We start from the raw sequence: 25,304 nt of genomic DNA on the forward strand, positions 1-25,304 counted from the left end.
AAGGTTAGATGCTTTCAACTGAAGTCTCAGGATATGATTTAAACTGGTTGTTTTTGTCTGCAATGACTTGCAGAGTTGCAGTAAATAACACTAACGGTTAAGATGGTTAAGTGCTCTTTTTTCTGAGGCAGACCTGAGATTTGTTTTTGCAAATGGATACAAGGCAGCAGGTTCAGCTAGAGGTCCAGTGCAAAGCTATCCAAATGAATCAAATGTGGAAGAAATGGGGAAGGAGGAAAAAAAAAAAAAAAACAACCCCAAAAAACCCCAAAACTGTGATAGTGTGATTAGAAATATGTCTTTCTAACATCCTGTCAAAAAAGATTGTCTCTTTGTTCAGCAAGTGGAGTATGTCCCATAGTTTTTATATACATCTTTTTAAATTAACCAATTTAAACTTGATGAAACAAAGGCATAATGTGGAAATAAAAGCAAACTTACTAGTTAAATGTAACAGTCGTTATCCTGAATAAATTTATAGATGTTAAGGGAAAGATGAAGCTGCCACTATGTGGCAAGTAAAGTAATTGTAAAGTATTTTAATTTTTACAAAAAATACATAAATGGTTAAATGTACGTTTGTACCACCATAATCGGCACCCGTGGAAACTAGTTTGAATTACAATGCAAATGAATTGTATGAGTATAGATAAAAAGTATTGAAAAGCGGCAACTTGTGAATTAGGATACTGATAACGTGTTCAATAGCAAAAGTAAATGTTCAGACTCTGAGAGATGCTTGTTTAAGTTTATCTACAGTCCCTAGCAAACACATTTGACAATGTATTTAATTCTGGTTTGAACACAGTTGAGCAATGAAATGCGTTTTCATAATCAAAAGATGGTTTTCAGCATGCAATAATCAGAAAGCAACAATCAAGCAGCAGATCAAAGAACACATACACACAGTTACTACAGAAACATCTTGCAAGTGGCTAATGACAAATTGCTTAATGAAAGGTGCGCTGTTGAACAGAGAACAGACAGAGAAACAATTGCACAACAACTTCCTGCTCCATCACACAGTACACAACTTATTTAAGCCATTTGTAATTTTTAAGAATGTAGTAACATTATCTGAATCACAGTTTTAAAACATGTAGTTTTAAAAAGGTGTGAAAAAGTTTGGATAATACTTACCTCAAACATTCTAGCAGCTGTACATCGAACAAGAGCAGAAGTATGGACAACTCCATACCACAATACAGTTAATAGCAGCTCATGATAAGCTGGGTTTGCACTAAAAGAAAACAGTTGGGCAATCAAAAAACACCAACAAACCCCAAAAAAACAACTCCCAAATCCTAAATATGTTCTTTGCCTATAAAAAGTAGTCTCAAGAATCCATTGCTCAACAAACCTAAAACTCCAACATTTATCCTTTCTGAAGAATATATAACATTTATCTCATTCTGAAAGACATGCAACATGTTGCGAAATAGAAGATAGGTTGCATTTTGACGCTCGTGGTTTTTTTAAAAAAATATTTTAAGAATATAATTTTCAATAAATTATGACACTGAACTGAATGCAGACAGATATTTAGAAAACATCATAATAGTACGGAAAACAGAAAACAAATTTCCATTTTATCCTCAATGACTGATTTTTGCGTGGTTTTTGTCTGTTTTTTGGTATGTCTTTTTTACACTTCAGAATACATTTTTGATTGAGAGATTAAGTTAAAATTTTGTGAAACACCAAGGAAAAGTACTAAGTATATCCTTTAATCACCTGAAGCACCACAATTATTAAAATCACAGCTAGATTAGCAGTTTTTAATAAAAACTTCTAATATACTTAGATCTAGTCAACTCCAAGGTATATTCTTTACCCCAGTTCCACAAAGGAAGCTTTCAGGCTATCAAGAGGAGCATGGGATAGTGAAAGCATGGTCATTACATCTTCTAAGAATCCAACTAACAGCTTGCGGTCTTCTTCCTGGAAGAAGAGCGTACAGTGTTGAATGCAGAAGTATTGCTGCAGTTGTGATGACCTACAACTATGAAAGAGACAAGCTGTGAACAAGAACAAACTGGATTTAGCCTTTAACAATCTGCTTATGAACTCCAAAAATGTGGTTTAAGAACAAGAACCTTTCAAAGCAAACACAAGAAGAGACTATGTATCTGTATTTCATCAACTAAGCACATACTTGTGCATAAATTACGCAAATAGTTTTACTAAAGAAACTTGTAAGAAGAGTACTTAAGCACTTTCATGGCTCCTGACAGTTTGTGATTGTTCACAGACTACTAAACATCTGTGAGATGATGAAGTATTTATTTTTTCCTGTAAGCTATGTATAGGCCAGTCCATAACTGCTGGTTACTGGAAGATTACGTAATATTATTCATTGAGTGTTTATTTCAGTATTAGGCAATGCTAAAATTTTAAGACTCCAACTGTGTTCCAAATGGCAATTTACCTGCTTATCTGTTTCAGTAAATTCTGTAAAATTATGTTTGCAGAGGTCACAGTTAAATGGCCAAGAACCCATTTATGGAATAACAATATTTTTTATAAAGACATATGGCAGTTTCCAATGTCTAAGAGTTAGCAGTGGTGAAGATGCCAGGTGTCATTTTAAGATTTACTGAATTTAAGTTTTAACACTGATGACCATCATCTAAACGTACTAGACAACCTGACTAGAAAACTCTACTTTTAAACATGTTTGCAGCTGTCCACTGACCTACCTGTCTTCAAGGCACAAGAGCACTGTAAGTTTTCGAAGAAAACAGTAAGGGTTTTTGGGTAGAATAAATTTTACATATTATTGTATATTTAAGAAAGAAACAGAAAAACAAACCTACCTGAATATAACATGTAAGGACGCCTGTTGCATAGATGGGTACTGTGGCTTTTGTTAGCACTCCATTACCTGCTGTGGAATCTAATGAAAATTCAGGTTTTACATGTATGTGTGTACATATGTGTGCAATATATATACTATGTATTTTTTATATAGACACCAGGTAGACTTATATGTATGTACTATAGGTATTATATATATACACATTCATCTTTTTACATATGCACAAAGAATTTTTTATATATATATATATGCATATATACACGCACACATGTACTAAAATAACGCTCAAGTGGTATTTGGATTTGAAATTTTATTTGTACTTCACACACAATCTACAACTTCAGTGTTCCACTCAGATTAAGATTAGATTTTCAACACTTCACAAAAATGACAAATTTGAGAACTGTAGTCTGAAAATGTTATTTGAACAAGAGATTTACTTCTTAATCCAGTTGTGGTTAAGAACAATTTTTATCAATTTGAGTTAAAAGCTACTTACCTATGTTTTCCTCAGACAGTCTTAAGATCTCCTGGAACTGTGGTTTTACCTATATAAAGATGATTAATCCCATGTAAGAAAACCTGTTACCAGTGTCAACTAACTTTAGGAAAAAAATTAAGAATGAAAAACCCCCAAACAACAGAAAAAGGACATACTGAAGCTACAAAAAAAAAAACCAACCCAAAAAACAACAACACACACAAACCAACAAACAAACAAACAAACAAAAAAAACCAACCAAAAAAACACCCCCAAAAAAACCCTTTAAAAAGCATAGCCAGCTTTTAGGAAAATTAGGAGTACAACATAATAGAGTAAAAATTTCTATTGACTACCCCCACACTGCGCTAGCAGTATTTCGCACTCCTGATACCAAAGTTGAAGTCTCTTGACAATATCCTTACTTGACTTTATGGTTTATGGTTTTACCAAGGTACATGTAAAAAACCACAAAAGTTAAAAAAAAAAAAAAATTTAAGTATCTTCACTGTCCATGAAGTGCTCTCTTCCAAAATATAGCAGTGCTGAGTATCACAACAATTTTAAAGAAGCAAGAGTTCTAAAGATAACTTACAGAAGGGGCTTTCAAAGACCAGAGACTAGTTTTCACCTCCTCTACAGAGGTAGCACATAATGCAAAACCTATTTTGTAATTTTATCTTTAGGTAATCCTCTTGTGCTTTATAATTGCCATTTAAAATATTTTTTAATTATATCCAGAAGTTATTTTATTGAGAAAGATAAGTTTCCTTGATAAAAATGTTTAGATATCATCTGTAGAAAATATTTCAAGCAGAGAGAGTATTAAGTTTCCAATTTCTGATCAATTACAGGCTGGAGTATTTCTGTACACCATGAACACTGAACAGTGTGCTGTTCTGAAGAAACAAAATTGTTAAATCGCTGGAAGTAGGATGATCTCGCTGACTCTCTCTGCCATTCACAAAACAAATATGAAGAATACAGTTTAAAGAAAACCAATACTTTGCAGGTTGGGCAAGATGAGAAGGCCATCCCAAAGCAGTCAAAAACAAATCAAAAGGATGCAAATAGAGGTTTAAAAATAGTAGGTTTAAATGTACTTATGGAATAGCATCAGCGTGACATGAAAATATAAATGGTCACAGAAAGTGCGGGTATTCAGACACACTGTAAATATGGAGAATATGTAACATCAAAGCACAATTTTTGTAGAAAATGTAAGGCAATATCTCACCTTAGTGTTTGTAAAAATTTTCCCAAATGTCCTACAAAGTCTCCAGAAAAATCTGGAGAACTCATGGACACAGGCAGTTGATGCTACGTTGATCTTGCCAACTATTTCTATTAACTGTGGTAGCCTAAAAATTAGGAAACAACAGGATATTAAACAATACTCTGATCTTTTCTTTCTCTCCAGTTATATTTGTGTAGATTTACTGTTTATGTTAATAAATATATACATACACACACACAGAGCACTATTGGTTCTAGTAAATTTATCTATGTATTCTGCACAATTCCTGCCTCTTAAAGAAAACAAAGGTTTAAGTGCCAGAAAAGTCTGACCTGTTACTGCAGAACAGTGTATTTTACAAGATACTCAGAATAAAACAATCTTCACTTAAAAGAGAATTGACCACACTACTGCAAAGATGAAAGAAAACATTTTCTTGAGCAATTAGTTACCCACACATTCTGCTAGACAGTTGACATTTTCTGAACAAAGTCAATTCAGCATGAAAACTAACCATAAACATAACCATATTTAGAATTCTTATGTTTCATAACTGTTAAACATAATCATGCTTAAGAACTATCAATTTTCACAGATTTTAAAATTAGGAATCACAAGATAAATAAACTCACAGTTGATTGACTACCCATAGCAAAGTCTCCCAGCCTGTGGTACCCTCATGTTCTAGCTGATAGTCGTACAGCTGCAACAGTACTGCTAATTGTTCGCGGCTTCCAATGATGATGGCCACATCCTGAAGAGGTGATACGGGTCGGGGAAATCTCGTGACTGTAACAGCAGAGAACAATCAATCATGAACAAAAGAAGACGAAAATACCTTGGAGGTGATGTCAGTAAACATAGCTAAGAAAGTCTGAAACTCTTTTGTGCCCTCCATGTAAGATTATCAAATTGCTTTTTGAAAATCAGTAAGTTAAATCCAACTCTGAAGAGATTACATAACCCTCACTTAAAAAGAGAAAACAACGGTAGAGGGAGATCATGGAATTATTATTGCCAGCATGGCTTTACCAAGGGCAAATCTTGTCTGACCAACCTAGCGGCCTTCTATGATGGAGCGACTATATCAGTGAACAAGGGAAGAGCTATGGATACCATCTATCTGGACTTCTGTAAGGCCTCTGACAGGGTCCCCCACAACATCCTTCTCTCTAAATTGGAGAGATACGGTTTTGACAGACAATTTACTGGATAAGGAATTGGCTGGATGGTCACATCCAGAGAATAGTGGTCCATGGCTCAATGTCCGGACAGACACCAGTGATGAGTAGTGTCCCTCAGGGGTCTGTACTGAGACCAGTACTGTTTGTTTAATATCTTCATAAATGACTTAGCAGGATTGAGTGGACTCTCAGCAAATCTGCAGATGACACTAAGCTGTGTGGTGCCGTTGACATGCCTGAAGGATGGGATGCCATCCAGAGGGACCTGGACAAGCTCAAGAAGTGGGCCCATGTGAATCTCATGAGGTTCAACAAGGTCCTGCATATGGGTTGGGACAAGCCCTGGTATCAATACAGGCTGGGGGATAAACAGCCCTGTGGAGGACTTCGAGGTACTAGTGGACAGAAAAACTGGACATGAGCTGGCAGTATGTGCTCTTGCAGCCCAGAAACCCAATCACATCCTGGGCTGCATAAAAGAAGTGTGGCTAGCAGGTTGAGGGAACAGATTCTGCCCCTCTACTCTGCTCTGGTGAGACCCCTCCTGGAGTACTGCACCCAGCTCTGGAGTCCTCAGCACAAGAGAGACATGGACCTGTTGGAGCAGGTCCAGAGGAGGACCACAAAAATGATCAGAGGGATAGAGCACCTCTCTTCACCTATGGAGAAAGGCTGAGAGAGTTGGGGTTGCTCAGCCTGGAGAAGAGAAGGCTCTGGGGAGACCTTATTGCAGCCTTTAATTACTTAAAGGGGGCTTATAAAAAAAGATGGGGACAGACTTTTTAGCTTGTTGTGATAGGACTAGGGGTAATGGTTTTAAAATAGAAGGAGGTAGATTCAGACTAGAAATAAGGAAAAAGGTTTTTTACGATGATGGTGGTGAAACACTGGCACAGGTTGCCCAGAGAAGTGGTAGATGCCCCATCCCTGGAAACATTCAAGGCCAGGCTGGATGGGGCTTCGAGCAACCTGATCTAGTTGAATACGGGGGGTTGGACTAGATGACCTTAAATATCACTTACAACCCAAACCATTCTATGATTCTATCATCCCAAAGAACACCTCGCAGATTTACAGTAGAGTGACTTGCAGGCAACATTTCCTGACTTTTTTCACTACATCTTAATCATTTAACTGCTCCGACCTTTATATATGAAGTAGTTTTTGACACTCCCCACTCCTTCCCCCAACTCCTTAATTATATGAATTATCAGAAGAGAATAATTACACATAAAAAGCAAGATCTCAAAAAAAAAATCCAGACCATTAAAATATCTGGGGATTGGAAGCCTGCTACACCAACATTGCTTTTATTATTCTCAATTCATGTCAAGCATATTGAAAATTACTCAGCAATGCAGTTAAGCAACAAGATCATCAACTTTCCTACTGCAAAATTCAAGACACCAAGCTTACAGTTCCTGCAATGCTACTGGATTAGTGAAAAGTACATGAGATTTTCTTCCCTCCACATTTGTGGAGGAAGAAACTGTCAAGACTAGGCTGAAACCTGAAATTTTTCAATTCCTTATTTAAGAAATAGCCACTCAGGAAAAAAGTGCTCATCTTCAAATGACTCAAGTCAGCTGAACAAGTTTTACCACATCATGTTGAACATTTCCACATTAATAATATACCATAATGTATCTCTAGTTACTTTCCAAATTCTCCTTTAAAGTTGTTATCCATTCTTTGCATCTTCACACACAGCACTATTATTAGCATGTGGCAGGTATTACCAATAGTTTTTTTTTTAAATTTTGTAATGGAGAAAACATTCTACAGGCTAAGATTGCTGATCTAAGTACAACTTCACTATTAGGCCATTCAGTCTTCTAAAATACTACATAAATACATAACAGATGGTGAAGCTCCTGCACGAGGCTGTATATTCCCCACTTCATAAAACTTTTTGTTTGTAAGAATTAACTGAAACTGAGGCCAGCCTTCTTGAGCTACTATTGGCTACTAGTGGAAATCAATTCTTCAGAAACCTTTAGGAAGTCAAATTAAGGATTACTTTGCTTTCTCAGAAGCTTCTTTTAAGAAGTAGAGAGAAATGATGAGATGAAGAAAACTTTTTCTGATAATCAGGTCTCTCAAGTGGAAAATGGGTGGAAAAATCAAGCGTTATTTAAGGATTTGCTAAAAGAGACCAATATGAAAAAAACATTTAAAAGGCAAATCAGAAGGCAAAACTATTTTTTTCACAATTTATGTTTTGTATTAGGACAACAAAGTGTTTCATTGCAAGACTCTCACTGGATTACATAAAGCTTTGTCATTGGGCATAAAGAAGCCATTTTGCCTGTAACACTGCTAAGCAAATACAGGAAAAAAAAAATTCCAAACGGCTACCATTTAGCTCTCCTTTCTTCTACTGGCAATTATTTCATAAATATTCAAAATTTATATATTTCTTCTACATCAGTAAGCCAGTATTCCTAAGTCATTAAATTTCTGATAAAGATTCATGTCAGACTGATTTCTTTGATAGGAATGAAGTAGGTGCAGACAGAGGAAAGAAAGTAGGAAGATGTTTTCCCAAAAACAGAAAAAAAAAAAAATCATGACAAGCCAAGAGAAATCTTCCTACGCTAGAATCTGGTGTTTATAAAAAAAAAAAAAAAAAAAACAAAAAACAAAACCACAAAAAACCCCTCTCAGTCAACTCAGCAACTTTAAAGAAAGAAAATTCACAACATGACAGAAAATCCCTGATTTTTTTCTCTGTACTTGCTATATATGAAAATATAACATGAAGAACAGGTGGATTAAAAAAACCAAACTTGGGGACATAAACTTAAAATCATTATTTTACAGACAGTGTGCTATAAAAATCTAAAGTTTACACACAAATTCTGCAACTTACATTTATGTAATAAGCTTAAATACACAGAAATCCCAAGTAAATGTGGACTATGGAGTATTCCTGAAATTCTTCCTTTGCAGTTAATAGTAATTTGTGATTTGTCATTTAATCATACTTAAGTTTATAAAAAAATCACACATCAGAAATTAATCATTTACCTTCTATCTGTGGTACTTCTCCCTGAAGTTTAGCCTTGCTTGTGAAAGGTGCATTCTGTAGCACCAGTGCAAACAGTGAAGGAATCAATGACTGCAGAGCAGATAGATACATGTGGAGCTTATGTTCATCCAAGCCATGTTCTCCTTCCTGAAACAAACAGGACATTTACTTAAAGTTTTTGGTTTGGATGATCTGTTGACCCCTGGCAAGAGATCAACACATCTGTGATGAGCTTCTACACAGAGATACTCATTATATAGTAATTTATCCTAACCACAAGCTTACTTTGTGTCACCATCCCAATCCCCTTGTCACACATAAGTCACTTGTACTCTAAGGACTCAAGCAATATAGCCTTTGGTATTTAGTAGTTTATGTTGATGAACATACTGATATTCTGAAAGAATGTTTTTCAGCACATTTTGAAAATTTGAATCCTTGGTCTCACAGTCCCACGCATCTAAAAACCAAATGAACTAGTTGCCTGTACTCTGAAAACAAGCATAATGGTTAAGTGTGTTAGATTGTTATGAGATACTCTGTTTTCCAAAACTTTCCAGATATCTACCGAATCAAGTGTGCAGACAACCTGGCTATAATTGCAAACCACCTAACTAAATAATTCAATTCTACTTATCTTTTTTATTTAATAAATATTACACTTTATTAAAAACTAGACTATGTGACACTTAAAACCAATTAAAATACAGGGCAAATGCACTTAGAATAACACACATCATCTAGTCACAGTCCCAAGCAAGTGTTTTCTGAACTGCACTTTGACTGCTGGGCTATAAAGCAAAACATTGCTAATGAATAATATATTTGGTTTTGGGGGTTTTAGTGTTGTGGGTCCCATCCTCCCCCTTCTTCCCAAGGACAAACGGAGTTACAATGAGAAACTCCAGAAAATTCTTCCCCCATAGAACACTAAGTAGAAATCATTTACATTTTGGTATTATTTTAAAAAGCCTGCACATGTAATAAAGATACAAAGAAAATTCTCCAGTGTCGAAAAAGCTGAACACCTACCCTGAGCAATTTTTCAATTTTATTAAGCAGTGTAGGTATAAGATGGAACTGTAAATTTCCCAGTTCTGTTGTCCAGGCAGCATAAGCAGGTAAAAATACCTGATGTGTTGCACTAACTACCCGTTCTGAAGGGTCTCCTAAAGCTGAAAGCAGCAGTTCAAAGCCCTGGCAAAAGACAATAAAGAATGTAATTATTTTCCTAAAATTTATGCTAAAGTTTCCCACACAAAACATGTAGACTAGAAAAATATTATAATCTATTTTTAAAACTTTACACTAAAAAAAACCAAAACAAGGTAGTACATGGAGGCCTTTCAACAGATAGTCCTACCAAATCTACAAAGGGAAACAGTAGGTGGTTCAATGATTCTGCTAGCGTTTCTCTACAGTCAAGTTATAAGAATTAATACAGACACAATTTAACCACCCTGCCTTCAAAAACTCAAAGATAGGATTAGAAGTTCTTAATTTTCACTTATCTGAAACATTATTAGGCAGTATTAAGTTGAATTACCAGTAGGCTTTGCTGTAGTAGACAAATCGCTGTTAGCAAGTGATGATACCAAATTGCCTAATAGTATCAGGTGGGCAATGAAGTGGTATGTTCTTGAAGGCAAATTATGAATTATTAGAGAAGCTTCTGTATAAGGCTTATATCTGAGGCTCTAATGATACTTGTAATTATATGTTTTCTTTCTGATCTTGATGATACAATAAATCAACATTCATATAAACCATCAAAATTTAAAAAATTATCTGGAAAGATTTAATAAAAATGCATCCCTCTATTCATGAAATAACTATAGAAGACATTTTATACATACAAAACCCAAACTAAATTATACCTGTTGATACTTGTCTGGATCATCAATATATCCCATAATGATGCCAAGGCTTTTGATCACAGCTTCTCGTACCAGATCTGCCTTATCTTCCATTAGCATTTGCTGCAGCATGGAAAGTACTAATGAACTACGAATTTCTTTCTGTTTGCAAACAAGAAACATACTTGTTAAATTTAATGAAATAAGAAATGTAGTTTTATATCAATTTTTATAAATAATCTGCACTTGTTAGTAGTCACAAAGAAAATATCTTTCTCCAACCATAGATCCCTTTATGAATATTACACATTCAGTTTTCACAACAGAAGATGAATGAATATACATGAGTAGCCTCGTTAGAGAGCCTGTTGTCCTACTAAGCACAGAACGTGGATCCTTTAATTCATATGGAACTAGAAAATAACTAACAACAAAAAACCTACTAGAGACCTAGACTTAAAACAGAATCTTAAATCACTACATTGCTAAATTGGAGAAGTGGGGTTTTAACTTGGGTTATCTTCCTCTTTCTCTGATGCTTCAAATTCTAGTTTGCCACCGATTTAATTTTGCTGCTTCTTCTGACTGGTAGCACTCTTCATGTAACATTCCACAGTGTCTCAAGAACTCTTACCGGCTACCAATTATTTTTTCAGATTATTCCCTTAATTGGTCCAACTATCTTTACTTCATCTTTACTGAAATAAAGATGATTTTTTCAGAATATACTGTTTTTTAAAGGCATTTCATAGCTAGATTGACCTGTATTCCTTTATAATAAGCTGCCTCCTTCTTCATGTGATTTATTGAATTTCCCATGTGTGATATAAAGTAGAAGACAATGTGACTGTCTATGCATTACACACAGCCATGGGAATACTTAAAATTACAAAGGATGTTTATATTAGGCAACAGGTTTTCACCTTGCTTTCACCAGAAAAGTATTTAGAGTCAGTATTAATACTTACTGGAAGGTAAGGTGCTAGAGCTCCACAGGACTCTGCTACCAGTAACCGTCTCTCTGGGTATTTGTGGTTGATCTGGTAAAGAGAAACAGAATGGCTATTTGCTCTGCAGTAACTTGTATTCAAAATGTGGTTAGAATTAACTGTAGTGGAGGGATACGTCTGCACCTCTTAGGTAAACATTGACTGTGCTATAGAAGTTGCATATGGGTACTAAGCAGCCTCAAAATTCTTGCACTGAGGCATGAAGGCAAGGCAGATACAGCCTTCTCTAGTCGTCCTATAAAACAGACCTTATAGTAAGAGAAGAATCTGAGAAGCATATATGTATATGCAGTAAAAAGAAGGATGGAAAGCAGCGTATAGGCTGCTCTATTCAAAAGAATATGAGTAATTTCTGAGCTGGCACGCCATCAAATATTTTGTCTTGTGTAGCCCTTAGGACTGCTGTTCCTGTAAGAACTACACAAGTGCCCTCTAGTGCTCCGAACCAACCAGTGTAGCATAGTTGCCTAGGTTTTTTGCTCAGCAACTGGTAAGCCAAAAAGCACTTGCATGCTATTGAAGTTCTGCTCTCAAGTCCAGCATAAACGTGTCATGCCACTAAAACCTGACTGAAAACAGATCCTGTTCCCAAGAACCTCTTGACCTTGTGCTACCTCCCCTTTCCACTCAAAGTTCATTCAAAAATTCTGCATTTCAAATTTAATACTGACACTTCTGAAGCAAGCTTGCATCCTGGTGGAGTCAGGCCAGTGTAGGGGCTGTACAATGAAACAAGTGGTATGTTTCAATATACTTTGTGAACTTAAGAAAATTAGAGTAAAATGGTGAGAGGGAAATGTGAATAGTTTGATCCTGTCAGACAAAATAGGATATGCATGTGGTGCAATTATTTCTTTCTCTCTTGCTATCCAGTGTACAGCCTTGGTAAGACAACCATCTTACCACAGAAAAGACCAAGGTACTCACTGCCTTCTTTGTCTCAGTCTTTACTAGGATGACTTGTCTTCAGTAGTCTGAGGTCCCTAAACGCATGTGAAAGTCTGGAGCAAAGACGACTTGCCTTTGGTAGAGAATTATCAGGTTAGGAAAGATTTAAACAAATTGGACGTACACTAGTCTGTGGGCCCTGATGGGGATGCACCAATGAGTGCTGAGGGAGCTGGCTGATGTCATTGCAAGACCACCCTTGACAATTAACAAAATGTTGCGGCAATGGGAGAGGTTCCTGAGGACTGGAAGAAAGCAAACGTCACTGCTGTCTTCATGAAGGGCAAGACAGAGGATTTAGTGAAACACAGGACAGTCTGCCTCACATCAGTTCCTGTGAAGGTGTTGGAGCAATTAATCCTGGAAAGTATGTCCAAACATAGAGAGGACAAAAAGGTGGTTGGAAATAGGCAGCACGTATTTATAGAGGAAAAACCATGCATGACCAATCTGATAGCCTTCTGAGATTCAGTGAATAAGGGGAGAACTGTTATCTTGACTTTAGCAAGACTTTTGATACTGTTTTCCATAACATCCTCATTCATAAACTGATGAAGTCTGGGCTAGGCGAGGTGAACAGAAACTGGCTGAAATAATCACAGGCTCAAAGAGTTGCAGCTGGGGGCCAGTACCCAGTGGTGCACCCCAAGGATTGATTCTGGGACCAACAATGAAGATGTATAACATCTTCATTAATGACCTGGATGACAAGACAGAATGCACCTCAACAGGTATGCAGATGTTACAAAACTGGAAGGAGTGGCTGATACACCCATCTGAGTGTACTACCATTCAGAGGCACCTCAACAGGCTGGAGAAACAGGCAGACATGACTCTTAGGAAGTTCGAGAACGGGAAGTGCAAAGTCCTGAATCTGAGCAGAAATAATTCCCATGCACCAGGGCAGACTGGGGGCAACTGGCTGGAAATCAGCTTAGCAGAGAAGGACCTTAGGGCCTGACAGATACCCAGCAGATCCAGCAATGCACTCCTTGCAGCAAGGAAGACCAATGGTATGCTGGGCAGCACTAGCAGAAGCATCACCAGCTGGTAAGGAAAGTGAGTACTCCTCTCTACTCAGCACTTGTGAGACCACATCTGGAGTGCTGTGTACAGTTCTGAGCTTCCCAGCTACAGACACAAAGGCATATTGGAGCAAATCCAGCAGAGAGACATAAAGATGACTAAGAGAGGTGTATCTGATATGCAGGCGGAGGCTGAAACATCTGTGATTGTTTGGTCTTCAGAACAGAGTACTAAGGAGGGATCTTATCCATGTGTATAGATATCGGCATCTATCTGCAGAGAGGTAAAGAATACAGAGATGCCCAATGAAAGGACAAGAGGAAATAGACACAAATTGAAATAAAGGAAATTCTGTTTTACTGGGATGGTGGCCAAACCTTGGAACATATTGCCCAGAGATGTTACAGAGCCTCCAATCCTCAGACGTATTAAAACCAGACTGGCCTTGGTCTTGAGCAACCTGCTCTAGTGGACTCTGTTTTTAGCAGGGGGCTTGGACTACAAGATGTTCAAAGGTCCCTTCCAACCTCCACCATTCTGTGATTCTCTCAATTCTACTGGCTTAGGAGAAGCTACAGATGAAGACATAGTAATAAATCAACTTGGGACAACCTCTTACCCTCAACTTTATTTCCACAGCACTCTGAAAAATGGTTCCTGGCCACTGATGTACTATTAATGTCTTCAATGTTCTGATATGAAATAATCAAAAACTCTCTTAAGAGTGGCAAAGGTAATTTGAAAGAGACTCAAATGAACAAATCATGAGCCTCAGGACTAAACTGAAGTCTCTCTTCTCCAAGTGTCTACCATTATTTCGCATTCATTCATCAGTAGGGCACCTGCAAGAATGTTGTATGTTGATGAGAAACATTATAGGCAGGCAACAGGCTGCTTTAATACCTACACTATCTTTGACTTATGTGCCATCTTTCCAAATGCAAATTCCCTACTGGTAACAGAGATACACTTCGTCTTCTGGAGCTCTGCCTACCTGAAGGAAACAGCAAAGACTCATTTCAACTGTTTTAGGACTGGCAAGGCAACGTAAATATCATCTCTGACACTGCAAAGACATATTGACACACTAGAGGAAAAAAACCTCAAATTTTCACAAGGTCTATGCTCAAAGAAGATTAGCCCTTGGAAACTTAAACATAACTGTAAATTGTTTATTACCATTTGTTTTCCTTTTGTCTTTAACAAGCAGCAGTACAATTTTGGAAGCCAATTAACTGGTCACTAGTTCTGACGTAACTTTCAGCATTCACAGAGCCTTGATCTAAACTCAGATGAGTTCTACATGCAGAACTGCAAAGAGCAGGTAGAAAGATCACAAAGACTAGCCTGATGACTCTGAGCTCCAGAATGTGTGGATGAAAATGCTGAATCTTCTGAAGGCCCAGTCCTTTGTGCTTGTAAATAGATTTTGGTTGGAGACCAACTGCATGAATGCTTTCATGATTAAAGCATCTCCTGAGTAGAAAATTATGTGTATTTTTGAGTTCCTTCTACAAACTCAGTCTTGTGACGATGAGATTCAGTTGGTATTTTGCCAGAGAAAATTATGACCTGGTTTCAGTACTGCAAAAAGTCTGGCAAACTGCATTAAATACATGCATGATGACATATGGCTTGGCAGCCTGATATGCTTTACTGTTACAGTTGGCCGGGTTTCTCCTGTGCATCAGAAACTAGCAAGAAACTGGTATAATGAAGACGTGCTCTCATTGAGGTGAGATTTGTTTTTAACACTGTTTAAATGTCATGAGAAGGACTAAGAAAACAAAATGTAATTTTGTGTTCAACTGCTATTGCCATGGGTCTTTCATTTAACCATTAGATAGATCCGTCATACATGTAAGTACAAATGCTGTTTCTACTGTCATAAAGCATTAAGACCATTAAAGCTTGGACTTTAGTGTGAAACACAGATGGCTGAGTTACACAAGAAACAGCAGACAATTATCAGACCAGAAAGACTGTGTCATCAAAGCAAGTATTAGCACTCTGTCAAGGCTCAGCTATTCACTGTCTTTTAAGAAATGATGAAATCCTTCTTCTTCATTATGGTAGGAAAATATGATGCATTTTCACCTGAACTCATGTTATTCTGTTTCTATGCCTGAGACAAAAAAAGTAAGAGCATTTCAGAGTTGTTCAGTTATTTCTATTAATTTAGAACATCTGTGGAAAAGGTCACTGTAATTCTAGAAGTCACATGTAAACTTCATGCTGATCTTACAGGCATAAAATCATGCCCATCTAAAGGGGACTTATTCTTGACTACTTAGAACTTAGATTTTCTATTTAAGAATTTGAACTATCTGAAATGTGGAAACTGCTCCAGGGACTTAATACAACATAAAAATCAGTGAATGAAATCTGTAAATGAAAATGGATTGCCAATAGTCTGGAATTTACAGCATGAATTATAAAGCCACCTACCTTGCAACAGGTTAGGCAACACTGATGATGAACATGTGCATATCTACATTTCAATATGACAAATGTATGCAGATTTATGCAGATAACTAGTATCTCCAGATTGACAAATTTTCTGCTTCTGAGTTCTTTTTAATGTTATGTAAAAGTATAGAGGACAAAGAGTATCCAAATAGATTTCTGAAAAATATTTTGAACTGGAGTTCATTGAAAAACAAAATCAGAACAACCTCCCTCCCAAACAAATAAAATTCAGCATTTATGAAGTCTTAACTAAGTTTCCAGTGTAAAGCACAGGATAATCAGTTACCTGCTCCCAACACTGTGGTAAAAGCTCAGCTTCTACACGTGTTGGTCCAACATGTCGGGCAAATGCCACACACCCAGTCAGTATCATCTGCCTGAAAACATAAATTAAAAGCTTTAATCTGTTCATAAAGTAAACTTACGTAATATATAGAATATATTATTTAACTTAGGAAAAGCAGATGCTGTCAGGCAACAGGTCAGAAATTTCACACCATACACACTGACTTAAAGACTAAACATTAAATTGAAAGCCACCATCTTGCTTTCTGTTTAATTATGCCTTTTCCAGAAGCTTGGAGATCCCAAACTCCATGAACTGAGAATGTCAGTTCTCCATGAGCCTGAGAATCTCTGATTTTGGAATCTCTGACTAAATCTTCTCATTTACCTCTTATTACTGAAAACTATGACTCATCATGCAGAAAAAGTACCTAAATTACTTAATACTATTATACTATCAGTATTCCAGTTAAGCACACATGCTGCTTTTATTTAGAAGCAGTTGTAAACTGTTCAAAACAGGTAACCTAATTCTTTTATTAAATGGCTTGCAACATTCTAACATGCAAGTTACTGTCTTCTCTCCCAAAACACTAGACTTTACTCTTGTCAGAAATCTTCTAAACCCCATTATAAAAGGGAAGCAATTAATCCATCAGTAGTATCTACGAACACTTGAGTAATTTGTATTTCTATTCTTGCATTTTTTAACTTTCCTTAAAGTTTACAAGAAATCACTGTTGTTCCATCAATTTCATAGGCACAGATATATATTTAAAAGTACAATAAACCGGTACTTAACTGTAATTTGTGATACTGTTATTTAATGAGTATTTATCTTGCTACGATATTTTACTTCTAACATTTTAACTTCTATCTCTCCTGTTAATAGGACTAGAATGATAACAACTTAGCATGCAATTCACCAGTTCTATTTACTTTTAGTGCTTACATCAATTCTTAAACAACCAGTTTAATGATAACGTGTGGACACGAGACACTCATTTTATTACCTCTACAGTAAGATTAGGACAGCACTGAGAATTTGTTCATTATTAATTTTGTGGAAAGTCAGAATTAATTTGTTACTGTTTTAGTGTCATGTCTAAACTCCTACTATTCACTGCACCTAATAGTATCCCCTTAAGGTTGAAAGGCAGAGATTCTGCTGGTTATTTCTTAACCAATTATACAATATACTCCATCAAGAATAGACTCATTCACTTTTACCATCTTTTCAAGGAAAAATAGTCTATTAAAAAGATTTTTTTCCCTGGCATTCTTGAGGCCAACAATCAGAGCAATCTCTTTGGTTTTGTGTTGCATTTTTGCTTTCTTTCCTCTCTACCATGTACAAAGAACTAGACCTTTGATCAAGATAAAAAGGTTGGAGGAAAAAAAAAATGCAATGGTTCGATAAGACTCAGTTATTAAGAAATCAACAGTTGATATGAGATAGCAATATGGAGACAAAAGCTTGTGGTAATTCTGAGCTCTACAACAAACAAAATAGTTATTCAAATGGCTGTCTTTGGATCTACACACTGCACCTAATCACAGAACTAGGCAACAGCATGTACTTTTATAAGATGTTTGAAAAGCAAATAGCAGAATACAGTAATCACTTGAAATATTCTGCATTAGAAATGGTGAAAACAACAAAAAATTTTTTTAAAATCAAACATTCTCAAAAAAGTCCTACCTATGAAGTCTCAAAATTAAGTCAGATTTCCTTTTGTCTTGCCTATAAAGCAGGAACCTTTAAATATTGCCAAAATATTAATAAATAATGCTTTAAATATTTTACTGTAACCATCTTAAAAGTATATAACTACAGTTGGTGTTTCAGGGGAAGAAAAGGTTGTAAGGATCTCTACAACAGGTCATTGAGAAAAAAAAATGTTAACACTAAGCTATTGCAAAAATTGCAGTCCAGGTTGGATATGCGAAAAACATCTTTCTACTTATTGTGACAATGGTCTCTTTTCTTAACAAGATGCTGGGAATGCCTTCCTCAAAAAGCTCTCTCCAGGTTATGCACTTACGATCACTTTGGCAGGAACATAAAGCAAACCAGTACGATTCAGCAAAGCACTACCTCGCTTCATCAGTACAGAAAACAAAAGTGAAATCAAGAATCAGACTAGAGGAACAAGGCAGAAGTTAGAGTAGAACAGACAATTTAACACTTCTAAACTCTTCCTAGAGGTTTTAGAAAGGGACTGCATGCACTGATAAGCAATTCTATCTCACACAGTCCAAGGTTCTTTTGTCACTCCTAAGGTGTTACTTAGTAGGGTTTTCCTTACTAGGTCAGCAAGTTACAGGTGTTCTGTAAGAGGAGGTATCATATGACTGACGAAAAGTCATACTAGATACACTAAACTTAACGTGTTTTAGCTTCTTTTCACTAAGAGTCCTGCTTCCGGGTACAGTACTTGGAAATCTTCTAGAGTTCACATTTCGAACTATGTTTTAACCTTGTCCTAAAAGAGCTCAACGTTAATGTGACTTCTTCATGGCTCCTTAGCTTCCAAAACCAACATAATTGTCTAAAAAGAAGTTTAAGTAAAGCTAACACATAATTTGTTCCTTTGTAGAAGAGAAGTTGACAGACATTTTGAAAAGCTGAATAGTACATTAACGAGCAAAGCCTTGAGAATAAAAGTGAACTTGTTAACTACAATGTCAGTATACAAGACTATGGAAACATGCTGTATCTGCATGCACCAAAAAGCCTGTCGCGTGGGCAAGAAGCAGAATAAAGGCTTTCTGCATAACTGTTAACATACTTTACAAGGCCAAATCTTTAAAGTAAAATTATTTTAATGAGTTCATTATTAAAAATGCAATGTCACATTTCAATCTCTTCCATTTAACAAATTAAATACGTCAACTTGTTACCAACTGTTACTTTAATGTATAATGTAGGCCTGTGCGGTAATAGTGGAATGCAAACAAATAACATGAGATAATTAATACCATTGTTCTGGTGACTAAACCTTGAATGCCTTTGCTTACTTCCTATCGCACAAGACTGCTAAAGTATTATTTAAAATTTAGATAAAAATCCAGCATGCATAATAAACTTTCATAAAAACACATCAGTAAAAAATATCAACTGAAATTCTGAAAAAGTATTTTTTAGCTAATTTGTATTCTTTTATTTGATGGAATTTTACTTATTCTTCAGTCAGGTGCTATGACAATTTTAAAAGAGATCATGATTTTATGTGTGTAAATGTGCATTATGTATATACGTTTTGTCCTGGAGGTTATAGCAGAATATTCTTCCCAAATTTTTTATTAAAATTGGTTATTTTTAGATATAAATATCTAACTCACAACAAAGAATAAACAACTTCACGGGAAAAGAATCTCTTATTTTCCTCTTTCTTAGCTCCTGGAAAAGACACATCTAACTGCAGCTGAACAGGCATACAAACAAATCTACTTGATAGGCCACCAATCCTGTGACAAATTAACTACAAGATACTACAAGTGAGATGTAACTTCCTTCCCCCCTCATCCACAAAATAATTTTAGCTTCTCAGTCTGCATGGGACATGCAAAACACCTTAGACAACAGTAGACTTTTCAGAAGGAGGTATCTAATAAACCTGAAGTAGAACAACTACGTCTTTTTGCAATTCCAATCTGCATGGTGCCACTGTGATACAAGTTACTTTTATTTATTTATGCATTTTTTGTCTCCAAAGCCATCTTTTTCAATTGTACCTCATCTCTAAATTTTACCACGGGAACAATTTAGAAAGACACCAGAACATTTCTGTTTCAGAGAATCTTCAACAGAAATGCTTTCTGTCTATTTCATAAAGCCTGTTTTGTCTGAAGACAGAATAGAGCAACGATAGATACAGATGCTTTACAAAAAATCTCTAGTGAAAATAATGGAGAAGCTACAGATCAAATATGAAAAATCTTTCCACTGTTAGAGAAGGAAACATACCAGCTAGGGTACTGTCTTTCAACCTTAAGGATATTCTTACCAAGATCGGTACAAAGTCAGGTTTCCTGAGTACTAAGGAAGAGCTAAATTTATAAAACAATATAAAAAGTATACTCTATTTCAAAGTCTTAACCAAAAGAAAACAAAGCTCTTAACACTTGTCAGAACTAAAGCACTGCTTCAGCATTCGGAATTTTTTATTGCTACCATACTGAATGATAAGTAGGACGAGTACTATTTTCTCATGCTATTTTCCCCAACTAAACATGGTAGTTAACTTACAAACATATAGATCACTAAGATACACTAAGAGAGAGGTTTAAAAAAGCTGGTTTGATTTCTGTATCAAGCACTACTAAGAATTATGACCTTAAAGCTCATTTTAACAAAGGGTTTCAGTTCATCTTTAAACAAAAAGGGAACTGAAATGTTACACTGCAGCTTACCAAGCAGATTCTTACACTTCAGTAACTAGAAAGTACAGGTCATCAAAATGGAAAGTCCTGAAGTCCACACAAATTCGTCAACATTATACCAGCAAAATATCAGCTTAAGTGAAACCTGGTTAAAATAATCCAATAACATCTAGCTTTTATTAGTTCTGTTTCTTTGACAAAGAAAAAAAAGTTCCTTCTTCTCCCGCAACACACAAGCGCAAACACACCTTTGCTCATCATCTGGTCGTTTGATCAAATTGAACAGTATGTGCAGAAGCTGATCTCTCTCTTTGGGTTCAGGATGGAGGCAGGCTGTACACAGTATGAGTGGGATCAGTTCCTAAAAAGTTGTGGGTAGGGGAAAACCAAACAAAGTAAAAATGCTTTGGGCAAATATTCATTAATGGCATAAGAACTAAGAAGATAAATCTAGCCACATAATATCAAAACAGTTAGAGATGTTTTAGAGTCTTGATCTCTTATTAAGTGACCTGAAAAAAGCAAAGGTCTACAAAAGTTAGAATTATTTTCCTGCTAGGAAAGATCAAGGGAGAATCAGCACAGAAAATAAAAAGCTCTGTAAAGATTACAACTAACATATGCAGATCACCTATAATCAGAATTAGAGGACAACCATGGTTTAATTTTTCTTCACTACCTACAAACTTAAAGCAAGGTCCACAGACAAGCTACAGAACAAAGCTCCTATGGAAATAGCTATTTCTGATGCCATGGAGTTAAAGATGAAAATTTCCAATTAAGCATGCACACAGTTTTGTGCACAAGTTTGAATAAGCACTGAGAAACATTAGTAAAGGTGACTGCAGATAGATACCCTCTATTTCTATGATTTTTTTAAAGGTGTGAGTTTGGGGTTTTTTTTTTTGGTCCAATAAAGAGGCAATATCTGAAGCTGAATTTTCTTTTTAGAGCAATGCAATTCCCCTAAGGAATACACTACCAACAAAATACTGTGTAAAACATTAACTGAAAGAAAATAGAAGGCTGTTCACAATAGAGAAGACCTCCTCCTTTCTTAACATGCCATCAAAGCTCATGGTATTCATTCCCAGAAAAAACAAATGTTTTCAAAACACAGACTGGAAGTCACTTTCCTTGACTTCATTGATGTGAGCCTTTACTCCAATCCAATTTGGAAGCCACATAATTTCTCAGTTGATTTAACAGCTTAGGGACAGAAATATCAAACTGGGATGCTGGGGGAAAAGAACTAGACAAACCTAGGTGTCTAGAGAGAAAAAACGTGAGCAAGTAATCTGGAGACTTCCTCTCTCACCTGCCACAGAGTTCTGAGACACTTTCAACAGACAAGCTTTTTGTGAATTAATAAGCTGTGACAAACAAGCAGACGACAAGTGGGAAACACTTCTGAAGTTACTATGAAAGATTATACAAAACAAAAATCTACAGTTATTTGTAGTAACTTTGGAGGGAGGTACCAGTTCCGTCTTGCAGACATTCAAAGTGACCTATTGATGATGTTCTTGAGAGTAAGCCTATTAAACAAGGTGGACATGTGGAAACAACATTAAAGACGCCCTCATTGCTCAACTTGTATTTTTCTAAATACCAAGTTTATGTTTATTTTAAGCAAACAACACTTCTAGAGCATTGCCTAAGCTAGTCAACTCCTGACAGGCTTTTATTTTCATTTTACAAGAATCCTACTCAGCATACTATTTTACCCCCCTGAAGACGACCAAGACACATCCCCAAATATATTTTAACATTCTGGATGATATCTTGGCAATATTTAACCCAATTATTGTACAGATTTGGGAATTTATGACAGGATAGAGAAATGAATGTGGAAATACCCTACTCACTGCTTCAAAAATCTGAAAGTACATAAGGAGAAATAAGAAATAGATTTGAAAAGTGTGGACATTTCTGTTTCTCAATATTTTAAAGTGAGTGAGATTTTGGGTTTGTTTTTAATTAAGTGTAGCACCACACAAATAATGTGAACTGAAAACCCGCATTAAAGAAACTTTATAAATTGCATAGCACAAAGAGCTAAATTTTCTTCAGCTGAAAGCTCCTTTTCCTCTAGAATCCACGTTAGATTTATTTTTTTTAAATACTTAACATTCAGGTTTTTTCCCATTTAAAGTTCCGAGAAGGCACGGGGCTTAACTGTATAACAGTATAAATACTGTTTTAACTCAAGAAGATTTAAAAAAATAATATAAAAATAAAACCCCCTGCCACTCTAAATACCACTACTTAGATATTAAGCTAAGATCTTTTGAAAAGGAAATCATACTGCAATTTGTAGATACAGAACATAATTACTAACTTCATCATAAAGAATACAGATCATACAGATCACCTTTAAATAAAAAAAACCCTTGTGTTACTTTACTAAGCCCTAACTTTCTGAAATCTACTCTAAGTCCACACTATCCAACTGCTCTTGCATTTATTCTTAAGTACTCCCTATAAAGCATGTTTTTGAAAAAGAATGTATTCCACAAAATAGGACATTTATATTTTTATGATCTCAGGGTTTTGTTTCATCTGTCGAAAACACCATACGGACTTCAGTTTCCTAGTATGTTTGAATATCTATGCAAATAATCTCAACTGCTCACTCAGACGAACTGCTAAGCTTCAAAACAGTGCCATGAGTTTTAGGTTTGGTTGGGTTTTTTTTAAAGCTCCTTTTCAAATGTAAGGAAGTTAACAAAGTTGTCTTTTTCCAGCTGAGCCTGTTTGAAAGGAAAACATCTCTGAATATTCACCTAGATACTACTACCTTGTGTGTGAAAGGCTAACGAGTAACCTAGCACCATTGACATGGGGCAGATACAAGGCTGGTTCTTTACCTTGCAGAAAGCTGGTTATTATAGCTGATGGAATTAGCTGTATTTTCTTGTCCATTGGTCACATTCTTTCATGGATACTATGGGAGAAGAGACTGTTCTCTGCATCGCTGCATCAGTGCTTCTACAGTTCCTTCTATCAAGGGGAGTGGAGAAACAGTGAGAAGTTTTGAACAGCGTTTTATGTGCTCCCTATAGACTTAATGGACAGCAAGGTAAAACTGGAGGCGAAAGCGACTCTCCATGGGACAAGAAGAACAAAACTGGTCAAAACAGGTCAAGTGAAGATCCCAAAGACTTAAAAGGGGAAAGATTCTTCTCAGGATATTCAGGATGATTAGAAACAACAACAACAACAAAAAACTACCAAACACCTACAAGCGGGTTTGAGCTCCTTCCTTCCTGTTGTTAAGGGCCATGCCTTAGACAGTCTTGTTTAATAAACCTCAGACTTTCAAATCTCAAAAAAAGCAGGGAAATGCTGTAGAAAGTGGTACATTTTCCAGTAAGACATGATTATATTAGCACTTGGCTGTTTAAATTCAAGAGGAAAGTTCATAAAATCATTATGGAGACTGTAGGTAATTACTAATGATCAAGGAGAGGACTTCCAGTGCTATTTGAAACACTACGCCTTCCTTGGGAAGGAATACCACTTCTGCTGTTAGTCATAAAGCAAGAATATAATTTTTTAAAAAGCAACAACTCTCCCTCTATTTAATTTGGGATCCTTTGTAAATGCCCTGTTCATCCTCAAGTCCCTCTTTTCCCTTTTGCCTCTGACTCAGGAAAACTGGTTAGTTCATGTTGATGTTAGTCAACAATACCAGGAGGAGTGACATCCAGAACTGCAATCATTAGATGCCAAGCAGATTGCCATTATAACATTGTCAGCACCTGCAACTTGATGAAATAAAACACCATCTGTCAGAGGTCTCACCTCCACTACTTAAAACACAAGTTCGTATCTGAGGCAGTTTATACCTGCGAGCTACCCAGATGCAGAATAGAGAGAAAAAAGTTATTTTGTTTTCACTGTGAGATAAGCTACATACAAGTAAACAATGGACAAGGCTATGAAGCTGACCTAATGTACTGCACAGGAGAACCTAAACAGCCCATCTTCTCTCTGTTCTACTTAGGCATAACTGTCCACATAGGTGTCTCCAAAGAAAAATTTACATCTTTTTCCACCACACTACCTTTGGATAACTTCTCCCTAGTTTTTTTTTTTTTTTTAAATGCATCCTATAGCAAGCATTTGTCTATTTTGCTGAAAATTTTCTTCCAAGGTAGAGAGGAATTTTCTATTCGTGTTGTTGCCATCATTACTTTTTTTTTTTTTAAACATTCTGACAAAAGTCTTCTACATAGAACGGTTAGGGTTGGAAGGGACCTTTAAAGGTCATCTTGTCCAACCTTCCTGCAAGGAGCTGGGACATCTCCAACCAGATCAGGTTGCTCAGAGCCCTGTCCAACCTGGCCCTTTATGTTTCCAGGGATGGGGCATCCACCACCTCTCTGGGCAACCTGTGCCAGTGTTTCACCACACTCAGTGTAAAATATTTTCTCCTGACATCTAATCTGAATCTACCTCCCTCTGTTTTAAAACCATTACCCCTCATCCTATCACACCAGGTCCTGCTGAAGAGTTTCTGCCCATCTTTCCTGTAGGTCCCCTTTAGGTACATCTTAGCTTCTCTCAC

General features: G+C 36.3%; 1 protein-coding gene across 7 annotated transcripts in view; it reads right to left on the reverse strand.

Annotated features, from left to right (window-relative positions):
* Window positions 1-25,304, reverse strand: part of RELCH (RAB11 binding and LisH domain, coiled-coil and HEAT repeat containing) — an 86,697-nt gene that overhangs the window by 20,457 nt on the left and 40,936 nt on the right. For 5 of the 7 annotated variants that reach the window (XM_086740328.1, XM_086740327.1, XM_086740329.1 and 2 more), the window contains exons 11-22: window positions 20,980-21,092; window positions 16,347-16,437; window positions 11,576-11,647; window positions 10,629-10,769; window positions 9,784-9,948; window positions 8,751-8,898; window positions 5,169-5,325; window positions 4,537-4,660; window positions 3,318-3,366; window positions 2,817-2,896; window positions 1,835-1,941; window positions 1,141-1,240 (exon numbers count right to left, since the gene is read on the reverse strand). In XM_086740328.1, coding sequence (XP_086596454.1) covers window positions 1,141-1,240; window positions 1,835-1,941; window positions 2,817-2,896; window positions 3,318-3,366; window positions 4,537-4,660; window positions 5,169-5,325; window positions 8,751-8,898; window positions 9,784-9,948; window positions 10,629-10,769; window positions 11,576-11,647; window positions 16,347-16,437; window positions 20,980-21,092 — 1,347 coding nt within the window. Of the gene's footprint in view, window positions 1-1,140; window positions 1,241-1,834; window positions 1,942-2,816; window positions 2,897-3,317; window positions 3,367-4,536; window positions 4,661-5,168; window positions 5,326-8,750; window positions 8,899-9,783; window positions 9,949-10,628; window positions 10,770-11,575; window positions 11,648-16,346; window positions 16,438-20,979; window positions 21,093-23,601; window positions 23,720-25,304 lie in introns of those variants that run through there. The other 2 variants (XM_086740333.1, XM_086740332.1) reach the window with 2 other exon arrangements.

This window comes from Chlamydotis macqueenii, chromosome 2 (assembly GCF_036417535.1).
Source record: "Chlamydotis macqueenii isolate bChlMac1 chromosome 2, bChlMac1.mat, whole genome shotgun sequence".
Taxonomy (NCBI): Eukaryota; Metazoa; Chordata; class Aves; order Otidiformes; family Otididae; genus Chlamydotis; species Chlamydotis macqueenii.